The sequence below is a fragment of the Spermophilus citellus genome (assembly GCF_964194105.1).
Source record: "Spermophilus citellus genome assembly, chromosome: 3".
In the NCBI taxonomy this organism is placed as follows: domain Eukaryota; kingdom Metazoa; phylum Chordata; class Mammalia; order Rodentia; family Sciuridae; genus Spermophilus; species Spermophilus citellus.
In genome coordinates, this window is record NC_138184.1 from 136,767,446 (window position 1) to 136,781,066 (window position 13,621).

The window sequence follows — 13,621 nt, forward strand, 5'->3', positions numbered from 1 at the left end:
GTACACCAAGGAAGTGGAGCTTCAGGTGAGAAAAATGCCAATCAGAATTCCAGGAACCTCTGCCCCAAAAACTTGAGGATAAAGGATATCATGGGTGTCTGAAAGAACTGTGTTCCTGAAATGTTGATTACAATGTTATTTTTTTTTTTAAGTAAAACACAATATAGATCTATACAATCACATCAGATTTACCCCTGGGAAGGAAAAGTTGACAGTTCCCACTACTCCCAACATATTCCCTGATTTGTGAAAAGCAGGGGAAAAAAGCTCATATTAACATAAGGAGCCATGCCACAGTACACATCAATTCATCTACCACTTGCCAATTTGCTGAAGTCACTGGATTATTCAAAATACAGGAAACTTCTCTGTGCCTGTCCTGTAATGAAGCATGCATTTAAATATGAAAGAGACCAGCAAAATTCAAAGACAATGGATTTAAATGAGAAAAAAAAAAGTTGTCTTTGCCAGAGTAACTCAGTTACTACTTCATAGTTAATAAAGACACTCACCCAAGGGGATTGTGTGTCCTGCTTTTTACTTATAAATAACCAGGGTGAAAAGCTGCTCCTAGTTACTTCCTGCTTAGTCAGGGAGCTAAGTCGAGTCTACTTTGAAGAGAAAGATGTTTGTTGACAGAGTCTAGCCCTCCTACCTCAGCTAGCCCCCCATCCTCTGCTAGTTGTCACAGATCTCTGCTCTCAAAGGGGTCAACTACCTGCTGTCACTACCCCAGAGAATTTCAGGAAGCATGAGTGGCATTAGATTCTATCAGGTCCACAAACGCTGATTCTAAAACAGAGGTTGTATGACTAGTAGTGTTTCAGGCTACCCCCTTGAGAGCAGGGAGCAGAACAAGGTCTCCTTTCATTTGACCCGCCTTTGCTAATAGAAGGCTGGCTGGTTGGGTTCAGCGCCCTATGGGGCATATGTTCAGGCCAAGAATAGTCTTCATTCTTCCCATGGAACTTTGAAAGGCTTCTAAAGAACACAGGAAATTGTTGACCATTACTTTCTGCTGCAAATGGCTGACACTCAACTTCTAACATTGTATGGATTAATACCAAATTACAGGAAACCAAATTTGCTTCTTCATAAGCAGCAATGACTGACAAAAACAAAACACCTCAACATTATCTGCAAAGAAGAATGGCTTCCCCCCATCCCCAGGGTTGAGGGCAGAACCCAGCCTTATGTGAACCAAACCCTCAACCACGAATGGCATATTTTCTAAATCCCATTCCTAATACCTTTCCTCTCTTGACCAGTTACCTTATTTCCACAGTGTTGACTCCAAAGGCTATTATCTGTGTACAAAGAAGAAGGTATGGTGGCATCACAGAACCACTTGCTCTTACTGAAAACGAATGAACCATCACTCCAAACTGGGAAGAAACCATTCTTTTTGTTCAGCCAGGGCTTCAGATCATCATTTCCACTGCCATTCAAGGAGGGACTATATTCAAGCGAGCAGTCACAATGTAATAGTTATTCAAAATGGGCAAGAGGTATGGGCTCTATTTGTTTACTAAAGAAATGAATATCCAGAAAGGGGAGTAACAAGCCCAGCTCACACAGCTGAGATTTGAACCCAGTGTTTTCTACTTCAGGCTGACCACTCTAACTAGTGAGCAACTGCTTCTGCTAACAACTCTAGAACCTCATAATTGTTGAGTGTGGCAGTATAGTACAGGCCCCGCTGTCACCAAGACCAGTTCAAACCCTATCCATTATTGTTTATTGGTTAAGTCACCAAATCTCTCCCAACTATATCTGGATTAAAGATTTAATCTTTAATTAAAAGATTAAATCTATCAAGGATTAAAGATAATGTATGCAAATTACTTGGCTAACTGTCTAAAACAGTGTTTTAGTTAGTGATGAAAAATGGTCAGGGAAAAAATCCTGAATGATGTATAGGGGACTTCTGCTTGCACCTGGTAAGCTATTTATTAGAAAGAACTTCAATTTACTGGTGTACCAATTTTTTCTTCCAAATCAAGTAGGCTCTCACAGCAGTCTTCATTAGGACTTTCCTTAGGGATTCAGCAATAACTGAATGTTAACCATACTACTGAGAGCAATGACCCATGAGGTGAAGAGTACTAATAATTCAGTGGAGCTTGGGAAGCGTGCTGACCTTTTAATTTCATGCTTAGAACTATTTCATAATAATCATGGGAGCATAGCAGTACATTTATGTATTTTTAAATCAATACATATAATTATGGATACAGTCTCAAAAATATTTTAACAAAAAGGGTCAAGTTTGGAGACAGTGATCCATGCAATTGTCTGGTCAACACTGCTCTTGCTGCACTATGACAATTGTGCTATTTTTCTTCTTTCTTTTTCTTACCTGACTTTATTCCTAGTTCAGTTTCTCTAAAAGGTCACAATGTATGAAAGGTGTAGCAAATGTGAAGCTAATGAGTCTGAGAGGAAAAAGCTATCTTCAGATTTCGAGATTATAACCCACACTACAAATTAAGCAGTGTCAAATTAATGACTGATGTAAACTTTTAAAGTTAAAAACCTGATAGGGAAACAGATCCCATTCCAGTAGGTGGCAGTAAAACCCTACCACAAGGTTTCCAGCAATTCAATGAGATCAGTGCCTACCTGGTCAACCCTACTTGAGTAGCAGAAAGAAAATCACAGAAATCCTTAGACTGTCTAGTGAAAATAGCCTCCATATGCTTGAAAATCCTGGAGTCAATAATCAAAAGACCCAGTAAAGCTACAGAGGTCCTTATATCAACTCAGGTATCCTGGATACATCTTTTACATGGATAAAAGATGTAACAAAGTTTCATTAGGGTGGGGTAATTGGACAATATATCATAATATGTAAAATTTTAAAATGGCAACTATATTCCAGAGGCAGCAGTACTTCCCCAGTTAGGCAGGCAGTCTATAACAACTTTACATTGCATTCTCCAAATTGAGTAGATTGTTCCTAATACCCTAAAACCAAACTTTTGTGGCTAGGGGTGGTAAACCCAACCTCTTAACACAAGGAAAAAAAAAAAAACCAACAAACAAGAATCTTGCTATTGAAAGTTATTCCTGAACATATGATTTTGGTCTTGGAATAACAGCCACACTTAGGTGTGGGGGAGGAGAATCACAGTTCTACCTTGCATGGGACATGCATTGCATACTTCTGAGCATATTTAGTAAGCATATAATCCCACTGAGATTTATTTCTTAAAAAGTCACAGATAGCTGAGCGCAGTGGCACATGCCTATAATCCCAGTGGCTTGGGAGGCTGAGACAAGAGGATCGAGAGTTCAAAGCCAGCCTCAGCAAAATCGAGGCACTAAGCTGTCTCTAAATAAAATATAAAATAGGGCTAGGGATGTGGCTCAGTGGTTAAGTGCCCCTGAATTCAATCCCCAGTACCACCCCAACACAAAAAAAACAACCAAACAAAAAACAAAACCAAAATCACTCATACCATCATGTTTTCTATAAATAGATGACATTTTAGGATTAACAAAACTTCCAAAGCAATTTTTAACCAGTCATAGCCATCAAATAAGAGTAAAAATAAAAGTAAAAGTATTATAAATCATATTTGTAATGCCTCATGAGATCTACTTTTTAAAAAATGCCCTGGAGAGGTGGGGTTTAGGTAAAGTTAAGATTCTATGAGTGATTTTAGTAATATATGTTTAAAATTCAGAACTAAATATCTTTGAAAGGCAATAAGTATCTTTCAAGCATACTGATTTATTTGAATACTTCAGCCTCTGAATTAAAAACAGTAGCTAATTAGAATGGTCACTTACTTCTGCTTGGGTCATTAATTCAAAAAAGTAAACAAACGTGGTGAAACATTTTGACCTTGGTAAAAATAAATTATATCACCTTCTTTCCAGTTTTTTTTTAAAACAAAAAAGACCAGTTTCCAGAAACTTGAGAGTATGCCCTAATCCAAATGGGTTGGAAATTGTTCTGCAAGAAATGACTATTAGTGAGACAGAGATGCTATAATCCTTAAATTTGAAAATTAGCATATACGCATTCTAAACAAGACAAGCAACATCAGAGATGTCACTGTGGTGGAGGCAAATTCAAGTGAAAATTTTCTTCCCAAACATATTCTACTTTTACATCAACTTTAAAATATTTAAGACTCTGCACTCTATTACATCACAACATTGTTTATTATGTGAATTTTTTACAATACAACAAAAAATACAGAAATGCAATATATGGAATACAGCTAGATGCAGAATGGTGACTTTTTTTTCTCTTTAAGAGGACATGATGCCCATTTCTAATAAAATAAAGAGACTGCATATAGGTAGAAACAGGTTGGTCGTTAGCTTCACAATTTGCCTAGAAATGATCTATAAATGCATTTTCCCCCTGCTACTTACCATAAAATGTAAAAAGGGAGTTAAAGGAAAGTTTCCTTGTTGGTTCCTACCATATGAAAGATGCTATATTCTATTTTAGCAGGGCAAATATATGGAAAATAACTAAATTAAATGTTATTACAAAAATGAAGCAGTAATGAGATTCTGGCTAAAGAGGGCACTAAATGAGAATAATACATATTTAAAGAATCCAAAACAAACAAAAAAGAGGTTGTTATAAAAAAGCTCTAGGTGCACTGTAAGCATATAGGTTTTTTTTTTCCATGTGTACTTTTAAACAATGGAAGTGTCAAAAAATAGGGTCAACTGTGTTAGACTAAATTACATTATTGTATAGGCTGCACTGAATGGAACCTTTGTATTATAATTATCATAGAGAAGTATAGTTTGCATCATATATGGCAATTTATCCTCGATGAAAACCTTCCAGAGTCCTTTTATTTTGGAATATCCTGTAAACAATCAAACCACCAGAACATGATTGTACAACAGTAAAATGTTCTCTTGCATTAAATTGAAGATATCTTTTTAATAAAAATTAAAAAGAAAAAAGAAAAAAAAAAGAAAATGTAGAAAGGTACTTAGAGCTGTTACTTCCTAAGTACATAACACCCTAGACAATTCAAGGCATCTTAATCTCCATCAAGAACAACAAAAAAATAATTTTTGTCATGCTGTTAAATCCATCATTATGGATAAAACTGGTGCAAATTGGTCAAACGGATCCAACAAACACTGATGTCCAAGCTGGCATATTGGCAACTAATACGTAACTGGTGGTCAATAGAGAGTTTAAAAGATCTTCCCTTTCTTCTTGTTCTTTTCCAAGGTCCTAAGTGATTAGAAGAAAACAACTGAGATGAGTGACCATGTTATAAATATAAAAGACAAAATATGGTAGCAATTGCTAATCCAACTATATGTTAGATTTTCAAACATTACTTTGTCATTTAAAAAATTATAAGGTATGGAAGAGTAAACTATGAAGACAATGCTACTCTATATTAATACTTTTAAACAATCAAATATTAGACAAAATTTCAGGATAAGCATTAAAAATATAATAAAACCATTTTAATAATTTTAATATTGAGAACAATTCTTCCCAAATGAAATACCATACTTTGAAAAACTTCAGCTAAGGGTGGTGCCTTTTTCTCCTGCTGCTATTTATATTATGAAATACATTTGCTTTTTCAAATATATTTTTCATTATCTTTGAGCCAAAAATTAGTAGAAAGACAGTAAAATTAAGGAGGAGGAATAAATTAAAAGTATTAGAAATTAGATGTACATCCTTATATCTTAAGCTTATCTTAAAGAAGCCATTCGATGCAATTAAAATATACCTAAATGTATAAAAACCTTTGTAACATCATTGTTTTCCATGCATACCAAATTCTGAAAATAACAATTATATCCAACAATTGTGGGGAAGAGAAGTAAGATATCAGTTAAGGTGAGTTAACTGGAGAGAACATATATGGTGCTCTAAAATTGTAATTATAAATTATAGATTAAGTCATGGAAAATATACTGGAAAAATACACTAATGAATCCATCCATATAAAAACACCCATGAAAGCAACTGTGTGTGAGAATGCATGATAGTGGGTGATAACTTTTAAAATAGTATTCTGATGTTTTTAAAATAGGGAAATAATTATTTAAAACATTAATAAACACATTTCTTAAGAATTTGATATGAGTTACCTCGAAGAGTTCTGTTGTTCTAAAATACGCTGTTGAGCTTCCCAGTTTGCTTTCTCCTCCTCAAACTGACGACGTTTTTCTTCTAATTCCTTATGCTGGGCTTCCAAATTCTTTTTCATTTGCTCATGGCGTCGCTGCAGCTAAATCACAGTATGATATATAAATAAAAACTATTTAAGAAATCAGAGACAGAAGAATGTTCCATCCAGGTGTCCTAATGTTAAGAATATGGGCACTGAGTCCTACTGCTATAAATTCAGAGTGCCACCTGGAAAGCACTGGTGAGGATTCCTCCTATTATAGGACCTGCCACCCAAAGTACCAGTGACCCAAGAAAATAATCTTGGGAGACATAAAAAAAATGCAACAAACTTACAGTTGTGTAGCACTTTATAATGGACAATTATTATCTTATTATCTCATTTTTCTTTATTCACAAATATGTTGGAGGCTGAGCAGGAAAAACATCATTGCTTCCACTGTACAGATGAGGAAATAGTTGCAGAATTTAAGTGACTTGCTCAAGATCACTAGCCAGAAAGTGACAATACTGGACTTGAACCTAAGTCTCCTAATTCCAAGTTCAGAAAGCTGAGACAGGGGGAAAGAAAGAAGTTAGTTAAGGACCTAAGAGCCCCAAGATCCCAGTGTAATGGGTAATATCCCCTAATTCTTGTAAAGGAGTGGTTCTCAAATACTGGTCTTCATACGAATCATCTAGGGTGCTTTTTAAGAAAACAGAATCCTGAACCTATCCATATATACTGAATTTGAATCTTTGGGTGTTATGTCTAGAAATAGGTTATAAATAAGCTCCAGTGATTCTAATGTAGTCGTCCTTACTACACTAAGAATTAATGCTGTAAAGAACTGCTGGCTGAGAGATGGAAAACACTCATGCAAATAAACTTCAGAGCCAAAGACCTTAAGTCTAATGGCTCATTAGGTAAATAATAATTTCATAAGAAACTATTCAATCTATTTCTGAATAGTCAATAAATAAAAAAATCAGATTAAATCTTATTATACCAAATGCCCAAGGGTGATTCAAAATCTTCAATTGTTCAGAAATTATGTTCTATTGAAGATTTAACACCTTGAATTTGGATTATAATTCTGTATACAATTTTTCTTATTTTATAAATCCACAAAAACTAATGTCGTATTTTTTGCTATTGCAAACACTTCAAGCAATTCCTACAAAAGAAAGTCACCTACAATACATTTAAGCAAAGATGAGTCAAATCTGAGGTGAAATCTTCCCGATGAAAGTAAGTTAGTAAGAAAAAAAAACAGAAAATAGGAACATAAGAACATGCTTCCAGTTATTTTTAAATGCTAGGGAATCATGCATAAACAAATGATGCTGGATACTATTTACTTCTAGTATTAGGAAAGAGAGGGACAACAACAAGGGAAAGATTTTAAATGAAAGATTTAAATGATATGGTTCTATTTCTTAAGCTGGGCAATAGGTTCATAGACATTCATTATTCGTAAACTTACATTTATAATACAAATAAGTAATTATGTTCTGTGTTAACTGCATGTAAAAAATAGTATAGGTCATAATCCCTTCCCCTCAAGAAACCTTTGGGGTCAAATGTGTATTGAAGTTCAGAATTTTTCAGATATTATAGAAGCAATAACTACTTAGGAAGAGGCATATAATATTTAAAAACCTTCTGGGCTATCTGGGCAACAACTATAATCAAATATCTTGTTTTTCTGCTGTAAAATACGAAAACATTCACAAAAGCAGGAAAAAAACCGCATAGTTCATGTTGCATTTTACACTTTGAAATTGTGGAAAAAAGGACTGTGGACCTGTCTTGTGATTAAAAGCAAATTTAAGCACTGAGCAGGTTCAAATGCTGGCTTATGACTATGTAGCACTGACCAAGTTAATTATCCTTCCTCTCATCTATAAGAGGAGATGAGCAGTAACACCCACCTTTTAGGGATGTGATTTGGATTAAATGACATAATACACAAGAGATGCTTGGTACTATACCTAACACACTGTACTGCTAGGTATAAGTGGCTATACCCACAAATATTTCCAGCAGAATGAATTTGAGGATGAACTGTATTAAGCAAGGCTAAAATTGCTTTATTTTTTAAATCTATATTATGTTTATATACATATTTATATAATCAAGATGCTTTTCAAACTTATTACCACAGTGATGTTGGTAAGCATATCCTGGAGTGGAGTTCCATGAAACAAGAGGAATGAGCACACTATTTATCTAATAGACTTAAGAGTATAGGGGGAACTTGGCTCAGATCTCTTCCTAGGTCCCTTTCAATGCTAAGATTCCATATTTCAAAACATAATTTCTCAAAACTGCTCTTACCATTCACAGTAATTATGAAAATTCCAGAAGGGTTCTTTGGCTACTGTTCCACAATTGCCTGTTTATAACATTTACTCTTAGGAACAGGTCCTAAACTATGTCTACATTAAATTAAGTTAAACTATATTTAGATTTTTTTAGTGGAATCTCATTGTGGAGATAAACTAGTTGGCTCATTATTATTACTTTTCCCCCCTTCTCTGGATATGAATTTTTCATATTATCCATTAGTGAGGAGGTAAAGACTCAAAAGGATTTACTTAAATAATAGGCTGATAAACAAAGAATAAACTTAACTCCAAAATATCATCTTAATAATTTATAATAACCATAAGAGAGATTATGAATTAATTCTTAAGTAAGGGTATATGCCTGCACATTTTGGTTGGCTCAATGATTCGGAGGGCACTATTATTGGCATTTAGAGGCAGGTAACAGGGATACTAATCCTGCAGTACTCAGTAGTTTTAAATCAAGAGGAATTATCCTGTAAATTAAACTCACAACAAATATGATAATAATAAAGGTTTTCATAAGAAATTACAAGAAAAGCCCAGTAATGAAGGAGAAATGTTTCAGAATAAAAACATTTCCTTGAAGTTATTGGATGCTTATGTCACACTCTATCAGTGGATTAGAGTACTTTTGGTTATGTCTTTAAAAACCTTAAAAAAAAAAGGTTTCAGTATTTTCTTCAATAATTACAAAAGCAATGAGATCAACTGTAAGGATGTAACAGAAGAGATCTGAATATCTTTTTAAATATATTTATATACAAACATTATTGGTGAAGACACAGAAAGGGATCTTGCTAAATTTTATCACTAAACATTATTTTTAAAATATTTCTTGTTACAGTCATTCTATATATTTAAAAACAATTGTTATTTTATAATTTTTAATTATAGATTAACGTAATTTATGTTGAGCAAACCTATACTGACTGACTTATTCTGGGCTAAGAGTTTTCTTTCTTTTTTTTTTTTTTTTAAATCTAGAAACATTTTTTATTTGTAGTTGACACAATACCTTTATTTTATTTACTTATATGTAGAGCTGAGGACTGAACCCAGGACACCTTGCATGTGCTAGGCAAACACTCTACCGCTGAGCCACAACCCCAGCCCTAAGAGTTTTCTTTTCTTAAACACCCATCAAAGCAACTATTCTAAGGATTCTTACCTTAAGTGTATCTTTTTCTCCATCTTTTCTTTCTTGTCACTTTAATGAAGTAAATTCTGCAAGGTTTTTTTTTTGGTTTGTTTGTTTGTTTTTTAATTAATAGAAACTACATGAAAGACTCAACATCTAGAGGGATTTCAAGACAGCAGATATGTGTGCTGGGATACTTTGGCACCACTGTGCCCCAATGTTAGAAATTAGTTTAATACTACAGTATAAAGTAAGTCCAACTTATTTAGAAATTAATATTCCCTCATTTTCTCCCTGGCCACTGTCCATTTTATTGAGGCATGCCCTTAGTTCAATTAAGGTTCTTTCTTTCTCATACACATATAAATAAATTTGTTCAATTATTATTATCCTAACACTAAGTTTTTATTCTTACATTCATTCATAACTCTGACCTTCAGTTTTTTAATACTGATTATTAGAATGGCTTATATTTTATTTTTCATAAATAAAAAAAAGTTTTTCATTGCTCATTGTAATTCTAATATAATTCATTATAAGTATTCTGACTACTATATTAGGTCTCCCTACCTAGCACACTGTGCCCAAGCACTTACATATTGAGTATATATTATTTTATAATAAATATAATACTTGTTTTCATTTCCCCAGTTTGTTACACTAGGGCATGAAATTTAAAAAAAAATGCATGCAGAAAGTTTGTATTATTATTTTAAAAAGAATACTATGTCTGTAAGAGATTACCTCAGCTTCAGAGTCCTTCAATTTTTGAACTTTTTCTTTGACCTTCATTTCAAACACCTGCTCCATCTCCATTTCCATCTTCTTCATCTTGGCTACATGCTCCCTCCTTTCTTCTTCCATTTGTGCCAGAGGACTCCTGTCATGAACATTAAGAATAATCATTAAACATTTATAAATGAAAATTGTAATACAAAAGTCTAAAAGAACTGGTGAAACACGAGATGCTACAGATACCATTATTATTTATATGTACCAAATAATTTTTGAAATATTTTACTTACATCATTCTAAGTGATACATGACATGGATTCATTTATGAACAAATGAGATAAAATCCTCAGAAACGTGATATTTTAAACTTGAACTTCCTTCTGTGAGAATTTACCAATAAACCTCAATCACTAGTACATAATTATTATAAGAAAAGATCTAAAATAACCAAAGCAACTATGAGATGGTTCTTTGTGAACATCAACTGTAATGATGACACATAAAATGACCTGTAGAAGGAAAATAAGAAACATTTTCCAAATACATTCACAAAATGAAAAAAATAGGAAAAAAAATTAATTTTGAATTTTCTTTAAAGAAAAATTGAAAGCATGAAGAAAGTGAGTTAATATATGAAGCATATTTTTAGTTCCACTAAAATTTGAGGTATTATAATTTCTGCAATGACTACTGATATCACAATTATATTTTATTACAAAAATTCCAACTATTTGATAATTGAACTGATACTGCTAAAAACAACTACTAGTCAATACTTAGAACACTATTCAGGTTGGAAGAACATTTCTAGGCTTCTTAAAATTTTTTAATGTTTTGAAAATTCATCTTTATTTCAAATGTTTCAGTGTTTTAAGTTTTAAACTGTTCAATGGCTTATACACATACACATACGCATGCATGAAATAATAAGGATCAAATATTTTGATATTTATTTTTGAAATGCCAGAATAGGCATTAAGCACAGTTAAATAATAATAATAATAAAAAAAAGTTTATTTAACACAGACATGAAAGTCCATGGGCTCAAACCTCTTTGCATAATAATGTTATCATTTTTCATATTTTAAAATATTTACCAATATTTACAGGTAAATTTATGTTAAAGCTAGCATATTTAAACATATGAGAGAATGCCAAAATATCCAGGGGAGAATGATGAGTGGGCTCTGTTGTTTTGTAGATATCTGAAAATTAATGAATACACTGAAGCACCTTGAAAGAAGGCAAGCCCTTTTCTGACTTTGTTGATAAACACATTTATTTATTTTGACTCTATAAAAAATAGTTTACAACTTAAATGGGTGATTTTATCTCAACAGTGGTAATGTTTTTTTATTTCCCCAATAATTTAAAGGGCCAATCACTTTAACCTTGATATGTCACACTCTTATGGTAACCTCTCATTAGGCTGAGTATTTCTGACCATACACAGCTCTCTTCTTTCCTATCAAGGAGGACAAAAAAGCTTAGATAGAAAATACTAAATAAGACAGAATATCAGCTACTACCATTTTTTTTTCTTAGCAAAAAGGAAGAATAAATATGTACTGCTTTGATGAAGATGATTTGTTTACATAGTGTAAAGTATTTAACCTAAGGATACTTCTTTCCAAAGGAAAACTTACTTCTATTTGGAAATCTACAGTGTATTTTACCAACTAAACAACTAAGCAGAAGTTATGAAAATAAAACTAAACCAGATATACTAACTTAGAACAAGAGCCTGCATTTATAAAACAGTGTTTGTTGAAGAAATTTTAAAGTGTAGCATTATTTCATTACAAGGTGATGACAGCCAGGTGCAGTGGTGTTTCCTATAATCCCAGCTACCTGGGAAACTAAAGCAGGAGGACTGAAAAGTCCTAGACCAGTCTGGGCAGTTTAGTGCAGCCCTTTCTCAAAACTTTAAAAAACTTAATAAAATAAAGGCTGGTCTTATATCCAGCAAAATTAAGCTTTAGATTTGATGATGAAATTAAAACCTTCCATGATAAACAGAAGTTAAAAGATTTTACAACTCAAAAGCCTGCACTACAGAAAGAAAATCCATGAAAATCAGCAAAGGGAGGTTTTACTCTAAAGGAAAAACAGGTCAAAGGACAAACCAATTCAAGTTAAATACCAAAAAAATAAACAGAAATGGCTGGAAATACAAATCATGTCTCAATAATAACCCTGAATGTTAATGGCCTAAAATCATCAATCAAAAGACATGGACTGGGGCTGGGGATGTGGCTCAAGTGGTAGCGCGCTAGCCTGGCATGCGTGGAGCACTGGGTTCGATCCTCAGCCCCACATAAAAATAAAGATGTTGTGTCCACCGAAAACTAAAAAAATAAATACTAAAAAATTCTCTCTCTCTCTTAAAAAAAAAAGACATAGACTGGCAGATTAGATTTAAAAAACCCAACAATATGCTGTCTCCGACTCATCTCATAGGAAAAGACATTCACAGACTGACGGTAACAAGGTTGGGAAAAATCATACCACTCACATGGACTGTGGAAGCAAGCAGGGATTCCCATCCTCATATCAAATAGACTTCAAGTCAAAATTAATCAAAAGGGATAAGAAGGATTTTTCATACTGCTTAAGGAAACAATTCATCAATAAGACATAACAATAATAAATGTATATGCCCCCCCCCAAAATGGAGTTTCTACATTCATTAAACATACTCTTCTCAGGTTCAAGACTCAAAGAGACTACAACACAATAATTCCTTTTGACTTTAACATACCTCTTTCACCACTGGATAGATCATCCAAACAAAAGCTGAACAAAGAAAATATGGATCTCAATAATACAATCAATAACTTAGACTTAACTGACATATATAGAATATTTCATCCTTCAATGAACGAATACACTTTCTTCTCAGCAGCACATGGATCCTTCTCTAAAACAGACCATATATTATGCCACAAAGCTATTCTTAGCAAATACAAAAAAAGCAGAGATACTACCCTGCATTTTATCAGATCATAACGGAATGAAATTAGAAATCAATGATAAAATAAAAAATAAAAGCTACTCCAACACCTGGAGACTAAATAATATGCTACTAAATGAGCAATGGGTTGCAAATGACATCAAGGAAGAGATTAAAAGATCTTTAGAGGTTGAAGAGGCTATTTTTTGAAGAGGCTATTTTTTCCTCCAGTGTATGTTTTTGGCACTTTTGTCTAATATAAGATAACTGTAATTATGTGGGTTAGTTAGAATGAGAACATAGATACAATGTATCAAAA

The 13,621-nt window shown here is 33.2% G+C and overlaps 1 protein-coding gene across 1 annotated transcript in view; it reads right to left on the minus strand.

Moving 5' to 3' along the window:
• Nucleotides 1-4,154: 4,154 nt before the first annotated feature.
• The window catches only part of SEPTIN7 (septin 7), a 104,033-nt gene continuing 94,566 nt past the window's right edge, over nucleotides 4,155-13,621 (minus strand). The window contains 3 exon segments of the mRNA XM_081287063.1: nucleotides 4,155-5,221; nucleotides 6,103-6,242; nucleotides 10,359-10,494. Of these exon segments, the coding sequence (XP_081143189.1) occupies nucleotides 5,182-5,221; nucleotides 6,103-6,242; nucleotides 10,359-10,494 (316 nt within the window). The 3' untranslated portion in view covers nucleotides 4,155-5,181.